At 36.4% G+C, this 22,225-nt stretch overlaps 2 protein-coding genes across 4 annotated transcripts in view; one reads left to right on the top strand and one right to left on the bottom strand.

Annotated features, from left to right (window-relative positions):
• Positions 1-543: 543 nt before the first annotated feature.
• The window catches only part of LOC124215991 (uncharacterized), a 32,436-nt gene continuing 10,754 nt past the window's right edge, over positions 544-22,225 (top strand). The window contains exon 1 of one of the 3 annotated variants that reach the window (XM_069135006.1): positions 544-1,056. In XM_069135006.1, coding sequence (XP_068991107.1) covers positions 1,010-1,056 — 47 coding nt within the window. In that variant the 5' untranslated portion in view covers positions 544-1,009. Of the gene's footprint in view, positions 1,057-19,615; positions 20,025-20,978; positions 20,998-22,225 lie in introns of those variants that run through there. The other 2 variants (XM_046619991.2, XM_046619993.2) reach the window with 2 other exon arrangements.
• CREG (Cellular Repressor of E1A-stimulated Genes) lies at positions 1,789-11,961 on the bottom strand. Its single transcript, XM_046620925.2, has 5 exons — positions 11,380-11,961; positions 3,542-3,696; positions 2,633-2,752; positions 2,414-2,495; positions 1,789-2,171 (listed from the first exon to the last, which is right to left on the bottom strand). The coding sequence occupies exons 1-5, from the start codon at positions 11,666-11,668 to the stop codon at positions 1,975-1,977; spliced, it is 843 nt and encodes a 280-aa protein (XP_046476881.1). The 5' UTR covers positions 11,669-11,961; the 3' UTR covers positions 1,789-1,974.

Genomic DNA, 22,225 nt, shown 5'->3' with positions numbered 1-22,225 from the left:
TTCTTTTGGCGCTTTCTGAAGATCTACTTCAAAATAGATTTCATATTCGGTAATATCGAACTTTTTTACAAAAAAATACACTGGGTCGTATATTTTCTCCGCGTCAGGAAGTGCTGAACATTTGAAGATAAAAGTCCAATTCAAAAAACTCGTCAAATTCATGATCGTGTTTCTCCAAAACGGCAAGGGTTAGAGACCTGAACATTGAAGGATTCCCATATCCCGGTGTACACTGTAACCACAGCGCTACATTTCAACCCAATCATAATTTTTTATTTTTACCTTAAAAACTTGACTGAAGGTTCCAGGATCAGAGCATGTATGTACAGAAAACCGAGGTGGATACTTATCGATATAAGGCCGCCAAAGTATTTGGGTCAGGCGAGAAAATGATGAACAATCGTATGGCACGTCGGTAACGTACCGACAGGCGCTGTGTAGATCCTAACCCACTCGGGATCTCTGCCCACGATCGTACCGACCAGTTTCACTTGGGAAAATTCAATTAAACCTCTTTATATTTTTTATTCTTATAAAATTCATGTATTGCAAGTACAGGACTGACGCTTAATCGAATTTTCTTTGTGCTCCTTCATGTATAAAATATAACAGTAATTAGTAATTGACGTTTCTTTAATGAACCATTAGAAAGTTAATAATAATTGAGTTTTTTTTTAATTACACGGGTCTGAGTAAAAGTTTGTTGTGCTGGGGCGAGAACCATTATTTCCTATCTATATCGATTTGCTGAACGCGAATATGAAGTCAAAAGTGGAGGTTGATGGACTAATTCAGTCGGTTATCTTACCAGTGTAATTATTATCTCACCATTCCTCCGCATTGTTAAGGCAAACGTACACAGTAATCTTATATTGAATTTCTAATACCGAAAGATGCAGGTTCGATTCGGGTAGCTTTTTATTAGTTTTCATTCTGTACTCTTTTCTTTAACCGACTTCAAAATTGCTCCAGTAGGAAACAACGAGGATAACCACTTCTGGAGTTGGGTATGCGTACCTTCACTTTAGGACTTCAATCGACTTTACATGACTTTAGGTACCTACATACGTATACACTCACTCACGTCGGCTAATGCAACTTCACGTGACTTTTGATGATTCCATATGAATCCAAGTGACTTCAATACGATCACCTGTCTGTCCTTTTCGTCGTCGTTCTGCATTGAACGTATGCTTTGTTAATTGATGTTGACCGGCACTATACTACACAATAATTGTAACAAAAATTAGTAAAATGAAAACAAATATGCAACTATTGAAGTGATGTGAATCTTTGTGTATACATCCTACCGCGTGATGGAAAACTTTCTTTTTGTCTCTACCTAGGACCTAGAACTCGTACCATTTTTTCAACTTTTTTGTAAAAGTCTTCAGTTACTGGTTTCTTACAAACTTGTCTTCCCTCAAATTTTTAATATACATATGTCACTTACGATTAAAAAACTAAGATTTTTCACCAGGTTATAATGAGTTTTATTTATGAAAGATACGATTTTTTATAACTTTTGCGAATGACAAACTTTTGTTACAATTTATGAGTAGCTACGATACTTTTCATAGATCCGTTACTCTTTTACCTCGTATGAAATTTGTACAAAAGAATAGTTTTCCTACGTACCTATGTGGAGCATTACCGATGAATTCTACCTGGCTATGAGAAAGATCTCAACATCGATTGATGTGAATAGGTCTTTGTTTATCTTTTTTATCTTTATTATCTATATTTATTCAATTTAACAAATACAGGGATAAAATTACATGCCACTGGTTATTTGTATAACGAATTATATTTATATTTTATCAATTTGGCACTCACTTCAACTCTCAACGTAATTCATACAGATATATTGTTTTATACATTACAATTGTATTACCGGTATACCTATAATCACTGTGTCTGTAGGAAGTTATTGTGGCAAAGCCTCTTATTCGATACAAAATTGCTATTGAAAAATTACACTATTGTCACCTCTAGATATCCTGATTCAGATGATCCGTCGGCGAAACTGTTGGTCGGTTCGGTTTTTTGAAAGGCCTTTGGGATTTGGTTCGCGGTGAAGTAATCTTTCAAGCTTATGTACTTCGGCCCACCGAAAGTGTCCAGTAAAGCAATTTGAACAATCTTCAATTTAGCGAAGAAAAAGTGGTGATCTATAACATAGGCATAGGTATGGATGTAAATTCAATTTACTTTTCGTCATAGTAGGTCGAAAACGGGATTTTACGCCCGCGCCCGGATCTTAAAATCCCGTTTTACGCCTACATAGGGTGAAACATATTGTTCACATCACGGGCATAACACTTTACGCCCTTTATACAAAAATAGCTATCTGCTACGATTATTTATGAAAATTTCTGAAACAATTATATGTATATCCAGAATAAATTCTTACCCGCGGGCATGTGTGCTAGCCAAGGATGCCGCGTGAACACTGCATTTTTAGCTACATCGTATTCAGCAGTATTATTTTTTACCTGAGAAAAGAGCAATTTTAATATTAATATTTGTTTATGAATTGTTTCTGTTATTTTTGCAATTGTATAATACAGCTTGCATTTTTATATTATTATTGAGTGACGATTCCTGTCATTGTACAATTTGTTTTACTTACAGCCTTGATTTTTCCCGTCAAATAAACCCGGGCACATCGAGGGTCCATAGGATCGTATAATTTTTTGGCACAGTATTCACCCTCAGCTAGGGTCATAGACAAGGTTGCCCGAGAGTCTTTCTATAGGAGAACAGAAAAGGAGAAAAATAGTCTGAATAAATAAATAAGACGTAAATAATATGGGATATATACATGGAATGATGCATGTACATGCAGTAACCTATGTTTCAATCTTTAGATAGAGACTGTGATGGAGCATCCATATGTCAAATAATGGTAAGCAAAGTATAAATATTGAGTTTGTTTAGTTTTTATGCGAGCCGAACAGTTAATCGATTAATCAAAACGGGAAAAAATGAATTGAAAGGCCCGAATATTATTAAATTAATTGAGAGGATTGATTAATCGATTAACCATACAGCTCTGGATTTTTATAGGACCTTTTTCCGATTATTCATGAAAATCTAAAGTGTTATGCTTAAATTACTTTATGCACAATTTGATAAAAATAGCGTAACTAAAAATGAAGACCATTCAGTTTCGAATGGTGAAAATGACAATTTTCGAAAATCATAAAATTACTACAAATTCCTCATATAGATCTTATGTTCATTGTATCAATGACCATCATTTCCATTTTGAACACTTCGACGCCAAAGCGTACAAATTCATAACGATCATAATCCACTTCCTCAAATCGACTACCTTATACACTCCCATACCTTATCATTATTTTCTTATATTATTAATAGTAAATCTGACTCATTTCACCTTCCCTGGTGTCTTGTATCCATACATAGAGGATACTAATGCGTTAATTATTGTAAACCCAAAAAGCGGCTGTACCGTAATTTATATAGTTGAAATACTCTAAAACTTTTAAGGAAGCCATTTCATTTCAAAACTTACGGCAAGATCTTGAGCCGTATAATCCAAAGGTGTGATGAAAATGTAGGGCATGCCTGTGCCATTAAGAAGTGGCCCATCAGCGTAGGACACCACATTTACGAAGGGATAAGATCTCACTTTAGGGATACTGCTTAGCGTTGCGATTGACGTCCAGTCTGAAAGAACACAAGTACCGCTCAGTTGTGTAACAAATTCATAAGTAGTTTTTAAATCCAATTATTCAGAAGTATGGAAGTAAACGAATACTGTGACCATGTCTCAGGGGTGAACTAATGAAAATCCCGGTGAAACGGGTGCAACAATATCATGATAGATTGAACAGTCAGTTGAAACTTGACTTATCAACAAAAAAGATCCCATGCAACCGATATCTGCAGTGAGGCTGCCACCAAATGTTGGGGTGCAATGGATCTGCTTTGATTCGTTACTGGGAATTTGAAGTGCTCCTTGAAAACTGGTATGTTTCCGCTAATAGATAATAGTCGAAATGACTGACATTCTACTCGATCGGTAAAGACTAACTGGCATCCTCATATGGTATCCAAAGATTGGACTCCACACAGGTGTAAAATTCGTCAACTAACAGTCAAAGATCTGTCTGGGTCATCGCATGGAACAGCCCAGATAAACACGGAATTATTTGAAAACATTAACAGTACAATCACAAGAACCGAGATTATATAATGATCGGAACAATGTGCTTCTAGTGACTTATATTATATGTGCCTGCAGCCTCTGCAATATTGAAACTGTCGAGTCTACATCGCTAGATGCATTAATTGCATAAAAGAATTTGTTGCTAATGTGATATATCATACCGTGAGGGATCAGCTGTTGATAACTGAAATGTAAACACAGGTTATTCCATTGTGCAGCGGTGATGGTTTACTCTCAACGAATATCACAGTAGATTATGAAGAAAATATTACAATCTACACACACATTAAAGATGTGAGTTCGCTACAACATAGTGACGCGTATTATCTGTCTACGTCTTCTGAAATTACACAATTTACGACTCTCACACAACTCGTATTTGTATATTATTATACGTACGCAATTCCTCAATACAAAAAATACGCATACTTCTCTCAGAAGAAAATATTACCAGTGAGAGATAATGTAAGAGATAATCTTCGTCAAAGTCATAATGACATGATAATATTGAATGAGGTCTTTGTATTTTAGCTGCTTTTTCTTTTTAATTACTAATTAATTGATTCTAGTCTGCATGTAAAGGTAAAATATGGGTCCGTCACAAGAGAACCTCAGAGCTTGTTCCATTTTACAATTTCACCATAATTCTCTGTCTCCATCATCATACTGACAAATGCACGTTATTTGTACGGAGGAGAATGGAACTGATAGCTTCAAAATTTAAATAAAATTTTGCTGAAGTAATCTAGCACATTTGCTCATTTTTTCGTCCAACGAATGATAAAACGACTGGTTTAAGTGTACATAATTAAAAAGTATTCTTGACTGAATCAGACGTATATATATATATATATATATATATATATGTATTTACTGATTTCTCAGATACAGGTGATAACAATGAGAATACACTTATACCTCTTTATACGGCATTTCGCTGTAACGGCCTTTTTTAAGTATAGCGCCTTTACGATTTACGGCCTACAATGTTTCGTTTTGCGGCCAAAAAAGTTAGTTTTATTTAAGCATTTTACAGGGAAAAAAAAACTTTATGAATTAAAAACTGTATTATTTTAGAAAAAATTGGGATGGATCCTATTGAATTTGTATAGGCTTGTGGAGAAATAATTGATTCGTTATACGGTTTTTCAATTTACGGCCAACTTTCCCGGAACATATCTAGGCCGTAAAGCGAGGTATGGGTGTACTGATAAATGATAATTTATACGTGTCAGCTCTACCGTTCTTTGTTATCATGTTGCATATATGTGATAACATTGATCGAGAGATTGACTTGATCGGTCTTACATTCTTTGCAGAACAGGTACCAAAATAATTCTCGAACTTTGATCAGTAATACAAATACTTGGAATTTAAAAGATTTTGAAAGAGCAAGAAACCGTATATGGAGTTACTGTAATTCAATACATCCCTATTTAATTTACATTATTTTTATTTCATATTTTAAATGTATGTAAAAATTTTAAAAATTGTTGAACTCTTTCGTTGAGTATTATTTCTCAAAAAAATATATAGAACATCGCACCAAGTTTTCGTTCTTCCATCGTTTCTTATACTGACCGTACAGTAAAAACTCCTGTAATATTCACAAAATCGGTTAAAACACATTCATATTGCTGTCGGTAATGATTTCTAGTAAATGCATTTGTCTATTTACGTGTCTAAATACTCCGGTCAGACGAATGAAGAATGCTATACGTTTGTAACTAGCCGCACAATTTATTTGGCAAAATTAAATGCATTTTGTTGCGCGCATATTTTGCGAAGTATTGCGCAATCTTTTGCAGATTAAATTCAGAAGTTTAAAAATACATTTGATGCTCTCTGACCCACAAATTATATCGTGTTGAAGTTAGTAGCAGCCGAAAAACCGTCGACTTGTAATCTTGGGACTGTTTAAAATTCAGTAAAACGAAATATGCTCATACTTGGCAATCCAAATTCTTTCACAATCATTGTACAAATAAGAAAACAGTGATATTTTCGCAACATTTCGTTACAATAATGTTACTAACTTCAATCTCGCCAAGTCACAGGGTCAAGTGAATCCTAACTTTGCCATTATATGTATATTGGTTGTTCAATAATAGCATACATTGATAGTATTGCTACGTAATTTACATTACAGTTTGGTTGTGCTCTAAACTCTCATCGTCGTAAAGTATCGAGTTCTTCCCGATGTACCGGCATGTTCTAATACTAAATTCTGTTGACCAGGATAAAACTAGGAATCATTTAAGTATTTTCATGCTATCTCAGCATAAAAAAGCGTATAGGTATTCGTTAAATAAACCTTGAGAAAATTTAATTAATGCATGGAGTATCAGTATTTACGTAGAACTTTAAAACGACCGTGAATTAGTATTATACTTTACTTTAATATGGGTTACTGAATTTCAGACAGTCCGAAAATTGCCAAGTAGCTATACTTCTGAAAAATTCATCTTTATATTAACGTCTCAAACTTAAAACCTATTCAAAAACTGCAGGGTAAGCGTAGTAGATGCGTACCAATTGTTGGTGCACCCAGTTAAAAGCTATTGGGTATAAGTTTCGTACTTAAATCCCATCTTCGGATTTCTATCAATATTTATTACATTTTTTCATTGGCAGAATCTTGAAAAGGTCATCAAGTAATGAACGAAAAATCGAGCGTTTCGAACAAATATTGGAATATATAATCACCGGTATTCGCACTTATAATGTTGATTGAATCTCGAAATTTAATATAGTTAATTTATGTACAGTATATAGACGTTCAAGGAATACTTTTCATCATATTTTTAAGAAGATAATTAATGTTATCTGAACCATCGAGAGAATATCTTCGGAACATTTGTGTGTTCGGTATAATTCTATGCCACTTCAAAGTATCTGGGATTGCAGTACTGCAGATTTAAATATTCGATGACTCTGATTCATATTTCACATTTGTAAAAAATTCGATGATCATTTCGACTGCAGCGCTGTGGTATCTCATCGCCCGTGTTACTTTATTAATTCTACCATAATAAATATATTCTAAACCAATCGAGGTACGAATCCGTTTTAACGAGCACACAATTATTATTTATTTAAAAGTGTTTCTGTTTTTGAACGTTTGACAATGAAAGAGCAATTTTGAGCACCGATGATCAATGGATTAATCGATGTGCTACCAAAATGAAAACAATGTTCAAGATGTTAGTTTTTCCAACTCCAAGCAGAAAATTTCTCAATATTTATAATGTTATATCGCGGTGCTAATGCCAAAAGGGCGTATATTTTTTTTTTTTTTTTCATAGCCAACCGTTCCGTAGATTTGTTTTCAAGCTAAATATTGACAAAAATGTATACGTCCTTTTGGCTTTAGATAGTTCTCTAAACCCGAAAGGGCGTAAAATAAGTACAAGCCGTTTTGGGATTGGCACCACGATATTACGACCGTATTTAAATGAATATTTTTCTTCAATGTTTCGTTCTTGACCTGTACTTAGAAATACGAGTACACTACATTAAATCATGCACAATTATGATACCATTTGAGCCGTAAGATTTCTCATTAAAAGTATTTCTACCTTGCTGAAGGGGATCCCAAACCTTCATTGCTAGCTAATATGAAGCAACGAGGTCCCAGAGCTGAAACTTTTTTAACACGGGGTATTTATTTTTTACGTAGAATTCAACTATTAAAAAATAAAAAATGAAACAATTATGATAAGGTCTGTTTAATTAATTTTTCATCGGAAAAAATGCGATATCGCAAAATCCATACGATTTATCTTACGAAATCGAATTTGCAACACGTACTAATTTTTTCAGAAGTTTAAATTAATTTTTGGCCTATCTGATGTTTTTTTTTAACCTTCGAAACATTGTTTTTTCGCTTGAAATATACACTGTTTGATGACTGTCGACTTATGTTGCCCGTAATACTCGTCATACGTATATTGATACTTAAACCCTATCGCCACAGTCAAACATTGTCACAGATCTTATATGCAGATGAGATTTTGAATATTGCATGCATAAAAAGGATGAATTTCATAAAAAAAAAGGCGCATGAAAATTGATGATACACGTTTTATGATATCTAATTGATATGCATGAATATTCTGAAGGCTCCGATTGAGTTGTGATTCTTAATCGATCTCCAAAAGAGTGGACTCGTCTCTCATTTTGGTGGTACAATTATTACTCTTCCATATCTTACGTAGTAAATTTTTGTAATACGAAGACTGTTTTGTTTTCGCCGGAATTTTTATGCCCGACTGGTGTTATACGGATAGAAGAAGTACAGCTGAAACGCGAATGTATACAATACGCGACTACTATGAACGACGCTTCAATGCCGCGTTTTGAAAGTCTGATACTGGTGACTTTCAAAGAGGAGAAGTGATCTACTATATTTACCTGAATAGGCACCGTTCACAAGAGCATGATTTGAATTTAAGAGTGACGTCAGATTTAGCGATAAATCATTGAATATAAATGTTGTAAGTACCTATCAGACGGTGTAGGAGGACAGTCGTTCGGAAGTACATTACATGCATGTAGGGTACTGATGATATTCTACTGTCACATTAGGAATAAAAATGATAAATACATAATGGAATATTCGTGTGCCGTTGACATCGAGCAAAACAACAATGTTTTGAAGGGAAAAAAATACATCAAAAATGCCAAAAATTAGTTTAAAAATCTGAAAAAAATTTGTACGTGTTGCAAATTCGATTTCGAAGGATCAATCGTATGGATTATGCGATACGTAATTTTTTTTCGATGAAAGACAAATTAAACAGACCGTACCAAAATTGTTTGTTTAATTTTTTTTTCATTTTTTGACAGTTGAATTCCACGTAAATAATAAAATCCCGTATTAAAAAAGTTTCAGCTCTGGGACATCGTTACTTCGTATAGCTAGAAATTAAGGTTGGGGATCCCCTTAAGAGACATTACTAATTTGCAACTGAGTCCTGTCAAAAATGCAGTGAACCGCCAAACCTACGAAACTGAAGCTAGCAGCCAGAGTTAGCAGCTGAACACGTTAAACTTTTTGGAAATAGAAAAATGCAGTTTAGTTTTATCCTCATAATTCTATAAAAGTATTAGGGGCTTAGGGTATTTCACGAAATATTGATTTTCGGAATTCACTACCTTGTTCGAGCGAACGTTGGAACGTTTGGTTGCTAGCTTCAGTCTTGTGTCAACCTTAAATCTTTAAACAAGGCAAACTAATTGTAAGCATACACTTATTTTGCAACAATGACCCTAACAAACCAACTGTAATATTGTGATAGAGTGATTTTAAAACCACGTTTCGTTATGTTCACCTTACTAACTTAAACCTCGTTGTAACTCAAGGATTCGTTCACGTACTCAAAAATATTCGCCCGGATTCGATTAGCATTGGTAGCATGACGAAATATGCGAACTTGGCAAACTTCGTATCACTCATCAGATATTATTTCAACTCCTTACTATGTATTATCACTATACCAGTCAGTGCGCGAGCAACGGTTAAAACCTTGCATCATTAACGTTCTAATTTTACATGTTCGTTTTAGTGAGGAGCGTGCATGTTTTTGTTTACGCACTCCAATCGCTAGGTGTGCAAAACATGCTTCTAAATCATTCGTTATCGTTGTAAAAATTGAAACGTTGAAAGCTCGAGGAGTTAGTTAGCTCAATATTGACTAATTTCTATCAATTTTACTCCGAGATAGTTATACATTAAGTTTTTATGAAATTATTATATTTGTAAGCTACCGAAACTTTTTAAAAATACAAAAATCGGAATAACTGGGATTATAAAACACAGGCTTAGATGTCGTTACTTTTTTCCAAATCTTTTCAAAATGGGTAGATTCATTGGATTTCATTTTACGATGGCTAATTTTATTCAGAAGTCTATTTTTTACAAATTCACTGAAACGCTTATTTTTATCATCAACATCCTTGAATATTTAAATTTACATCATTACATCAACATTGATTACATAATCAACGAATGCGAATATTGAATTTTTACAACTGAAAAATAAAAATCTGTTTCAGTCACTTGTAGAATGTAATCTTCTGAATAAAAAAAACCATCGGAGAGTCAAATAGAACGAAATTGCTATATTTTTAATCATTTTTTAAGCGATTTCAAATGCAGCATCGATATCTAAGCTCTTGTTTATATTTATAAGGCTTTCAACATGAAATCGGACAAAATTTTAAAGTTAAATTTTTGATTTGCTTAATTTTTGTTCGATTTCAATCGATCTCTCCAAAAGGGCATTCCTAATTTTTCAGCAATTATTATTTAAATTTGTTCTTCAATTACATGATTTCAAAAATTGTACTGTTCCAACTTTCCGAACCGATATAAGTCGCGAACAAAACGAAATATGGACAGATTTCACAACACATATCCTTCGACTTGAGTCATAGATTTATAGAGAGAATTTGAAGAAAATATATCTCCTTAAAATCAATAACTTTTTTGAATTCTAAACGAAGGTCGTGTTTTGAATTTAGTTAATACCTCCTCCGATCTCGTACGGGTTACATTTATTTGAAAAGTTCGAACAAAACTTTGTTTGAAAATTTCAGAGTAGATTACCAATCGAGATAAAAATTTCGAAAAAATCAGGAATGCAGCCAAATCGAAACTAAAAAAAAAAAAAAAAAAATAATGCAAACCATCTCGTCCGATTTCACGCGGAATGACTGGTAGTTTCAGTATTTTCTATTTTTATATTCTGAAGAGAATTTCGAAGCTGACAAATATGATAATTTGTTAAACACCCGATCTATGCTTATTTCTTAATAGAATTAATGAAAAAATTGATTCTTGATAATCGAACCTATTTAAACGTACGAACCGCGTATCACATTTGTAAAAACGACTATTATTTGTACGAGTCTATGAGAGGAAAAATATGTATAATTAGTCGTCGAATTTCAGATAGCATCAATTGTATAGATCTATGCATCAAATATGCGCAATTCATAAACATCAATGCACAGAATTTTTTGTAATTCGTATTGACCTTTCTTTTTTGGTAAATGACTAAACCATGTATTATTTAACCAGCAATGCGATGCAGTGATACATATAAGTTACAGTAAATTTGACGCGATTATGGCTACTCGCATGTCTATAAAGCGTGAAGTTATAATTGTTCTCTTACTATTTTGATTCACAATGTAACGTGCCATGCGCGCAGCTTCGTCTATAGGCGGAGGATCGTCGGCTTCAAGTCCGTCATTGTATGTGTCCTGTTCGTTGCCGTTATACCTTCCAAGGTCCTGGCTCCAATATTTCTTAGGATCCTGATGTTTTTTCGAATGTTTCCATCGTTGAAACTCCTTGAATTCTTCCCATTCTTCGTATTCGTTCGAGTCCAAGTACTTAGCCGTTTGAATTTGAATCGCCGCCAAGAAGCACAAAAATAACAGCGCTAGTCGGGCATGCATCATACGACCGTTTGGCGTTTGGTTTATGAATAAAAAAAAAAAAAATTGCGGACACTGCTTTGACTTATGCACGTATATTCGACCGGTACTTGCTTTAAGAGAGCATCAGTTTGTGGAAAATTAATTTTTTTACAGTAACGAAGTGAGAGATTTTTGCACTGATATTTCGGCAGTGATCCCTGACTGCAGAAATCCGCCAAGTGACAGTTGGCACTGTTGCCCTAGCTCCTCACTCTCACGCGTCGTGAATGAGTTTGTCAAATTGAGGGAACTTCGGCTCGCAGAGAGACAAAGAGAGATTCGTACGCGACAACGGATTGGCGGAAGCGTGCGCCTGTGTGCTTCGTCACTCTCACGGGTTACTCTGATCATAGTAAGCTGGTTGTGATAAACGCCACGCGATGACGCTTCGCCCGCTTTTTACGATGATTGATAACATTTTCAGCCGGTCGCAGTCTGTCCAACCATCCTGAACTCTCCTTTTGCTAGATCTAATGATTCGTACAAGATTCGTTATCGATTTTTGAAAAATTGTTCTTTTTTATTTATTTACAATTATTGTATAGAATTATATTTATAAATCGATTCTTTGAAGTTCTCGCTATCGTAGAATGAAGATATATCGAATTAATATAATTAGAAGAGCTTCTTGAAACATTTCAGTCACGCGATGGACGCACTATTTAATTGTTGCATTCTCGCCTTGGTGAAAATATATCTCTCTGTAACTTATTGCCAGCAGAAGCTGAAGTCAACTAATCGAAGATTGATCAAGAGGGTGTATCTAGAGCCAGTAGCTAATTCTCTGCTATGTTGTTAATTTACAGTTAACGGTATAGAAGTCGACTAAAACTTTTGAAATTTCAGTAATTACCAAAGTTTTTTGCTTCCGGTACATTCGCCATGACGATTTCTATACGATGTTTAATTTTCGATTTGGCATTGTCTCGATCCTGACTGGTTTAACAGCTTCGCCCTTCGGGTTACTGAAAGTCATCACCAATAGTCACCATTTTATCGACTTCTTGCCAACTCCAATTCAAGCTTTTTTTCTGTCAACATTACGCTGCCTTCAATATGTCGAACTATGGTCGACAAGTGTGCTACTTGGATGAGTAGAGTAATCGATTAACCACAAGAGACCTTTTTTGTAGAGCGTTCAATTTCCTATAGAAATAAGTGAAACTCATTTGACAATAATTATTTTTTATTAAGTTCCAAAATTCAAAACAAAAAAGTTATTTTCCGTAAAATACTTCAATTTTTGACCTTGAATATCTTTTAAATGGTTGGATTAATGAAAAAAGTATAAGAGACCATTTTTGTAGAGCGTTCAATTTCCTATAAATATTGACTTTGCGATTGGTTAAACGATCTATTGTTGATAAGATATGACCATTTTTATATGATACTAAATTGAAAATGGAAAACTATGATGAGCATAATCTTCCCGCTAATATTAAGAGCTCATACTTGGTGAGTACTTTCTAGAGGTACCTAGGAACAAGTTTTCGTGCGTCGGATCCAAAAAAAAAATACTTGATTTTTTTGACCCACCCTACTGGGTACCATACAGCTGCAACATGGTTTTTAGACACGGCGATGTTGCGGCGAGCCCACCCAGCCTTTGGACATTGTCTCTTAGTAGCAACCGCATGGCCATGATGTCACTCTGCTACGTGGTTTCAATGTAGCCGCTACCAGTTCACATCGTGTAGGATTCAAGTCAGCATAGCCGGCATTGCTAGTCTCGGAACAACGTGGTTTCTACCTGGCAGTTACTTTGCCGTCCATGTGGCTTTTTGGTGTATCTAATTGCCAACGCGTTGTGGCGAACTTACCTGGCTGTCATCTTATGAAGCTACATGGCACTCATACGGCACGATCTGCGGTAGCCGTATCTCAATCTTACTTGGCCTTCAGTTGGCTGCCACCTCGCGTTGGCAAGTCGTTTTTTGGTGGATTGAGGTGCCAGGGTCATGATTCGAGGCTATGTGGTATGTACACGGCTTCTACGTTGCAAAGTTGTATAGCCACGATACGGTCCTAACTGCCGTGGTCACATTTAAACTTCACATAGTATTCACATGGCCCCCATCTCGCGTTGCCAGGCTGCCTTTTGGTAGGTTTAGCCGCCAAGACCGCCAGGGTGGAATTGCATTTTTTTATATGTTAAAATGTAATTCGACCCAGTGAATAATGTTGCAAATATAAAAGTTTTCATCTTTTATTGGGAATTGTTATGTAAAAGCAAATATAAGATGTTTTTTTCCTTCGAAGGGTGATGTTTTTTACGACATTGTCGGTGAGACGTCCGAAAAATGGTAAAAAATATCTAATCCGACGTTCTTCCGACGTCTGACAGGTAATTGAGACCGCTATTGAGACGTAGCGATATATGAGTGTCAAAAGTCCCATAGATTTTTGCAGAAAGTCGACAAAACATGTGTACGTCGTTGTAACGTTTCAGTGAGACGTCTGAAAATGTTCGCAAAGTGTCGCTGACTTTCCGCAGACGTTTTTTCGATGATCTTTGCGTCTCCATTACCGACATAGGCGCTTTAAACAGTACATCTCAAAAACGCCTATCCCACATTGATTGTGAGTGTTGACTGGGTCATGGTGGCGACCAAGTTGGAAAAATTGCCGGCATCCAAGTGGCATGTACAAACGCAGCCTGGTATTGCAAACTTGGCGTGACCTCGAAGAAACCTCATAAATGCTGGATAATTCTGCTACCTAGCTGCCAACTTAAAACCACAAATGTACCACAAAGCTTGGCGAGGTGGGCACCATCTAAAAGTCACGAGTATTGGTTATCGTTGCGGAATACGTGCCAGGGTAAAACTGTCAACTGGCCACATAGCAGCTGTGTTGGTAATTGGGTTTGGCCATGTGACGGCCATACAGATACCACTTCAAATTTTTACCCGGGAATTGTTATTATGATGATTTCATTCTAGATCAAGTACATACCTGACCTCAACATGTATTATTATATTCATTGCTTGATGCAAAATGGATTGGAGCGTTGCGGTCATAATATGGGGACACAAACAGTGCTAACGCGCACAACTGCCTTCCGCTATTGGTTGAAAACTGAAGGAATCACACTCACATGGGAGGTATCCCAGGTTGATCTCTCCGATTTGATTCTCTTTTTAATATGTTATAGTAGACTAAAAACTAAGCGACACGTAATTTTTTTTATCTGACACTAAACACTTTAAGGGGGTGAAACCACCCTCCAAGTTAAGGCATGTCAAGGGGCGATTTGGCAGTTATTTTGTTTTTTGTTTAATTGAGAAAATTACATTTTTAATTTCTCGTTATGAGAAAACTTTTTCAGTTGGATTGGTTAAAAAATATTATGTTCTTATGGGTGAAATTGCCAAATCGGCCCTTGTCATGCCTTACTTTGGAGCGTGGCTTCATCCCCTCAAGGTATTTAATAGCAGATGAAAAAAGTACTATAACGTATTAAAAAAGAAATCAAATCGGAGAGATCGACCTGGGATACCTTCCTCGTCACTGAGCACCAAATGTAGCCATCTGAAGACACTAGTAGTATAATAAACAATCAAAAAAAAAAAAATATTAGTAAATTTCATCACTATCACATCACTAGTCAGACTTGTCGAATCGATATTACACGCATGCTATAAATTATATGGAAAGGAATCTCACTTGGCAATCCAAATCGCAACCCATAAATAGGAACCTTATGTGTAGTCTTGCGGATTACTTTCTGGTGGGTCGGTAGTGTGATTAGTTTCTACATAATTTCCGTTATATTTTTCGAATTAATTTATCAGCGCATTGATATCGGTTATGATTCCAGAGTTATTTTTTCGACATGGAGCTGTGTCAGCCGACAAGTTGATCGAACTGCACAACAAGCGCTCTGGAATTATAGTGCTGGGCGAATGTTATTCCAGCACAGGTTAACGACGAGAGTCGTGGTGTTCAGATTCCGGGAAGAAGCAACGCCATTTGTAGCCTGCCGATATACACTCTCTTCGAGCAGGCATTCTCGTCAACTGGCCTCTGAAATGCCTTATATCTAATAGCGTTTTCAACTGGCTGCACTGGTGTGCACTTATCGTGGACTACCTGTTTCAGTGAGAGTAGTGGCATACACTGCGTTAGTCTCAATGTTTCACTAGCCACTTGAGTGTTAATTGTAAGTGTTTGCTTTAAGGGGATCCTCTGGTCGATTTCAACTTTGACGTATATGTCTTGAAATACCGAAGCCCATGTATCTCGAACGCGAAAAAAAACCAAACTGTCCTTAAAAACATTTAAATACGTTTCCATTTGACGGGGAAATAAAGAAATGGTATAGATTCTACGAAATTGCGATAGTAAATTCGTAGAATTTCGTGTTTTACACGAAAGAGACGTGTCATTTAACACGGACCTCACATGCTCCATAGAGGGCGAATAAAATGAGATGCCTCGTCTAGGGTTAAATTAAACTTAGTCATTCACAAACAAGTATTCTCCAATTTGTATTCATCAACAGTACAGCACAGCTTTTTATAATCATATATTCCATGTAACTACAGACTATAGATAATTACGTTTACAAATGACGAGTTCATAAAAAAATACAAGCTAACAATAATAGCACTATATAAAAACAAAGTATACCTTTAGCATCGTTACAGATCATAAGATGTTCCTCAGAAAAACACGGCTTCGAATGTTTGTATTAGCGATGGCCAGTTGTAAGCTAAAAATAATTAATCGATGGATTGACTAATCGAATCCAAAAAAATAATAGATTCAATCGATAATCGATTATTTTTGGTCATTCTTAGCTTTTATGTTTTCGAAGTTATCGCAACAGCAAAGAGTTGATTGATCAGTTCCAACTTTTCTTGAGACCGTCTTTCTTTTACTTCCTGGTTTTGTTTGTAGAGTTCAATCATCGGATTCACTTTGCACCACTTTATTTTTGGTACATCATTTTTTCCTACCACGATGCACAAACCTTTGCTGGAAGTATCAGAAAGAACGTTTGGCAATTTCACTTATTACTGACCGCTTTGTAGGACTTCTGGCATGATACTGCTATCGACATTAGAAATTTTCTTCAGCTCCTCTTCAAATGGTTCTTCTTGCCGTGAGTTTCCAGATTTGGAATTATTAGTGACAGCATTCCTTTTGCATTTCAACACTATCTAGTGTCGATTTTTAATTTGTCACGGGGTTTTGTAAATACCGAAAATATTTTTCAGATCTTTCTACATTTGAGCCCACATAAATTTTTTTTGTTTCAAATTTTTTCATTGGGCCTTTTTCTGGTAAATAACGGAGCTCATACTTATCCACGATAAATTTCATTTGATGGTTTCGGTGTTTGAGTGAAATATGTGAATTTAGTCTGTCTGGTGCAAATTGAATGAGGGCTGTTTGATATGTGAATAAGCGTATAGCGTAAGCGTATTAATAATTCAAATTAACAATGAACATTTCATCAACCACATTATTCAAATTAGTAGGCGATTTGAAAAAGAAAGTGGAATCTAGATTACCGAGTTTTTCTGGGTGATAATATTTCCTATCTACTGAAACCGTCACTCCCAATCAGAGTGCAGAAAATCTGTTCGAGTTAATGAAATTAATGTGAGTAAATTTTGAAATTCTTATAAGTTCTTATTTACCGAGCACATCTATGGGGTGCGAGTGGCAAAAATTTTAAGATTGGTCACGTCGCTCAGGTCCCGAATCGGCAAGCTGAGGTGATCGCGGTTACACCTGGGCAAGTTTTCTGCAATTTTCCTTGTTACTTGTTGAAGACCTTGAGAAACCATCCCTCCCTCGCCCCGTACATGCCATTCGCTTATGGGGACGAAGTTGAAAGGGTATGGCTAGTTTGGAAGTTATTTTTGGTATTGTTGTGGTTATCAGTATTACCGTTATTATTATTATAGGTCACCCATTACAATCGAAACATGCTAATCATAATTCGCACAAATTATGCCAGAATCCTACACCGAAAACGCCGCTATAAGAAAAGGAATTCCATGTTGTGGTTTTAGCTTTTTTTGTGGCGCTATCAACAAGGAGAGTTTTTCAATGCCTCCTTATCGTCGATTGACAATTATTAAAATGTTCACAAAATTGTCTGTGGTTTTCTAGTTCGGCTGCCAACCCTGGCCTTGCTAATGATAAACCAGTTAAGCAGTGGAATATTGGTCCATTTTTCTTCGAGCTTATCTCAACATTATAGTTCAACATTCACGGATCTAATTATAGAAGTCTCAAACTCTGTATGAGTTTGTTAGCATATGCAATTAGAAATACGAATAAGACGCCAAGATGAACAATCTACCCTTACGAAATACTTGGTTTGCTTAATAATCTTTTTGTGTAATAGGTATAATACCAAGTTTATCTAGCACGAAAGACTTTATGGACGTGTTCTCATTGATATAAAGATAATTACAAAATACTCTTTAAGGCCACATTGGAAAAAATTACGATACAGGTAAAAAGGATTTTTATTTAAAATCATACAACCCACTTTAAACACAGTGAACATCAACATTCTTGTAGTTGGTTGCAAAAATTCTCCAAGCACACGAAATAATTACTTGTCTTTTTTTGTTTCATATTTTATGAACAATATCAGCTAATGATTTATCAGAACACAATACAAGCTTCACGTGATACCTAATACGAGGAATAAATGTGGAAATATTTACAACCGCAGATAACAACATGTGTGCAAATTTTACAGCGAAAAGACACAATGGTTTCAAAGCATTGCTAGCGATATTAAAACAAGGCGGGTCCTCAATTGCTGTCAGAACTCAAGCAAATAATTTTAAGGCAAAGTTGTCAGTAAAATATCTACTAATGCAAGCAAGTCTTGCTATACCTACATCAAAATAACAAACAATTATTACTGTCCATTTGCAAGACAAAAATTGTTCCGCAAATATTTTCGGTAAAAACGCAACACAAAAATCGCAGTAAGCGAAGCAGACTTTTTGCACGGACACGTTTCGTTATCTGGGACCACGAAGGTTATGTCTTGTGTCAATGACAAGTCGACTGTCGAGGTTTGTTGGATTATCTTACTTATAGTAAACTGACGCGCAGCATCACATGTGTTACGCCGTTCTCTGAATGACAGCGTTTCAGTGATCCATTATGATTGAATTTGAAATAATTATAACATTGTCTTGACAAGGTAATGTTAAAGTTAAGATAATTCAGGGCACATTTTTATTCTACAACCCAAGTAGCACAATTACGTGTGACTGATATGTTGAGTGACTAAATCGCCTTCAGACCAAATGTCAGTCACAGATGATTTTGTGCTACTTGGGAAGCTACCCACGAATAACGATAACAGGGTTCGCAGAGACTGTTAAATATTTTAATAACGATTTATCTATAATAGCAAGCTGGTCTGAAATTCTAAAAGAGTCTATTAAATTAACACTGCTTACTTTTTGGGTACGTCAGTTTCAAGCAACTCCATTATTTCCACGATGACAAATGCACTGTGATACTAGAATATATCAATAACGACATAGCCTACGGTCCATACAGGACTTATTGTTAATACGTGTGGATTTGCTAGTTGGAGGATCTGTAACACGAATCGAACCAAGTCAGATTAATTGTAAACGAACGGACGGTATTCGCTCGAAAAATTCAGGTAGCATCATTCAATGTACAAATCATCACAAGTTATAAGCACTTCCAATTCGATGTAGTTCTTTGTAATCGATTTTTGTTCGCGTTGAGCGCTTTCGGCGTCACCCAACCCGAAAGTGACTTCGTTGACGCGCTTGGGGTCCCAGGATCAGAAGCAGCGACGACGACGGTGATTCGGACGGCGTGGCTTCGCTCAAATGTAGGTCATCGTCTAACTGTTCCACGTACCGTTTCCTCGAGGCCCGAGCCTTCCTTCCTAGTCATCGCTGCCGCTCGGGCTTCAAGATTCGAATGTACCCGGCTGTCGTCGACTCCGGAGAGACCGCGGGGGCCCGATAAAATTCAGTCCTTCAGCTGGGCCTGGGGGAGTCGCAGGGGAATCCCCTCCGCACTTGACCAGAGGACCGAATCCTGCGACGGACGAACGGCCTTCGTCAGTCGTTGGACGACACCGGTACTGCGACGACGACAACCCGAAGACAGGGCACTCGAGTGTAGTTCCGTATCTGAGTATCTGTAACAGTCGCGATACCAGAAGTGAAGGAAGGAAAAAAAAAGATACGGAAATAACGGCTCTTACGACGACAACACGGGAACAGCCTTTTCTCCGAGGCGGGAGCATGACACTCGAATGACGCCGGCGCTTCTTTCAATTCGAAAATTTCTAAAACCTTTCGCAAACGTGAGTTCTTAGTATTATTGTTATTATTATTATCGCAGTGATAAGTAACGTCGAACAGCTTTGTCCGGTGGTGACGTACGGGTTAAACGAGACGAAGAAAAGCATTTTGTGCGCCTTAACTGTAGTAATCGGAGGCGAAATAAACTGTTCTTCAATATTTGATAAGGCAGTCAATTCTTCATACGTTTCTCGAGACAGCCCGTTCTTCTCGCATTTTTTGAAATAGCTCCTTTTTCTAGCTAGTAGTGGCTAATAGTATAGTTGTTTCTGAGGTGAAACACGAGTCTGCTGCAGAGTTATATATTCTATTAAACAAGCATGTCCGTGTTATTAATGTTGACATGTCAAACTTGTCAATGCAAACGTTAGATACTTTGTGTTATGCACATGTCCAATTTGATATAATTTACTCCGCTAAAAAGTCAACGTTCTTTGAATACCGCGAGAATTTTTGTATCACTATATTTTTACGCTGTACCAGAAAACCGAATGAGATAAAAATTGTAGTGAGAATGTATAAAATATTATATCAGCTCAATTCAAATTTCAACCAATCCAACTCCTCATTCTTAAGGCCATTAATACGATGAATACCCTGTCACGACTCAAAGCTGTATCAAACTCGGGTATTTGTGCGTTTTGATCGACTGAAACGATCGAGCTTGATAACTATTATTTAATGTCAGGGTAGAAGAAAGGTTTGGGCCAGGTGAGAGCTACGTAATTCGTAATTCACTTCAGGTTATAGATTCCTTCCTGCTCTGAGCTACCTTCACCCGGTCAAACGAGAAATTCAAGGTCCTGGCCCACTGTGCTTTCATCGGAGGAGGTACACAGCGTGTTAAGATTTTTCTCACCTCTCTCATTTCGTATACTTCTCGTATCTCACCATCTCTTTCCGCATGTTGCGTGTTCTTGATGCGTTAGTACATCAAACTTGACCTGCTTGACTCCAAGTTCAAGACGCCGCTAGGTAATTTGAAGTTTTTCATTTCAGTTTTAAAATCATGTCCGTGACTAAAGACGAGATAAAAATTTCAAAAAAATCCTCTTCCCAAGCTTCAATAATTGTTTCTTTTGTAACGGAATCTCGATTGCTTTCCTAACGAAACTCTGTTGTAGCTAATCGTAAACTTTTTACCACGGGACAACGTAAGCAAGAGAGGGAGAGAGAGGGAGGGAGAAAGTGGTATAGAAGAAGTAGGATTAACCCTTTAACACCGGGACCTAGATTCATACTTTTGCGACCTCACGCATTTGTCGACAGACGCTGTCGTCACATTGAATTTTTGTGAGAAAAGTCGTGCTGTTTCCGGGTTTATAAGCCTTGGTGCGTGCATCTAGGGTGGATTGAAGATACTAGTACGTACAGTCACTCATTTTACCCACAGACAATGTTTTGGAGCCCTCTAAAATGAATGTGACAAATTTGGTACATCAGGCACTAAAGGGTCAAGGGATGCTCTTGTTTTAATCTCATTATACAGACGATACAAGTCACGCGATTACGTTCCAACGACGTATTATTCAATTTCCATTCGTGGCTTGTGCTAACGAATGGCCGACAACTGGTTGTGTCAGTCAGAAATCATCTCGTGTTTACGCTTGGAATTAAATGCTATGAGTGACGCATAATACTTAAGCGTATCACGTAGTCTGTAATGATGGGCATCTTCTTTCTAGCTCACTGAAGTCTTCATCGACCATTCCTCGAACTTGTGTTATAAATCTTCTGTACACAAGTGATTTTTAATCGATAGTACTGATAACCCGTTTCGTCGTTTAATTCTCTTCTTTAATCATATGCATACGCAAATCTGTCGCATTGTTTTTAGATATACGACCGCACGTTTGCCCTGATGAGTTATTTATGTTTCCTTCATTTACTTAGATCATTTTAACTTTGTCCGAATGCTATGGCTCTGGACTAGAAAATATTCATCTGATCCGCCTCAAATATTTATAACAGACATTTTTCAAGATTGTCATTCGATCTCGCGAACTTTTAACGCTTATAATCTGCGTTTTATACATATTAGGGTGGTCCTTAAGAAGGTCATTTTTTAATTTCGACCGTCCCACTCCCCAAATCGGCTTCAAGTAATTCAAAAATAATACTGTAATTTTTTCAGATCTTCACCTCAACTCTAACCCCTCAAAATCTGATTTTTTACGTTTTTAGAGGAAGTACAATTCGTCTA

The sequence above is a fragment of the Neodiprion pinetum genome, chromosome 4 (genome assembly GCF_021155775.2).
Source record: "Neodiprion pinetum isolate iyNeoPine1 chromosome 4, iyNeoPine1.2, whole genome shotgun sequence".
Classification (NCBI taxonomy): domain Eukaryota; kingdom Metazoa; phylum Arthropoda; class Insecta; order Hymenoptera; family Diprionidae; genus Neodiprion; species Neodiprion pinetum.
Note: the sequence above shows the minus strand (reverse complement) of the source record. Positions and strands in the feature narration are given on the sequence as shown.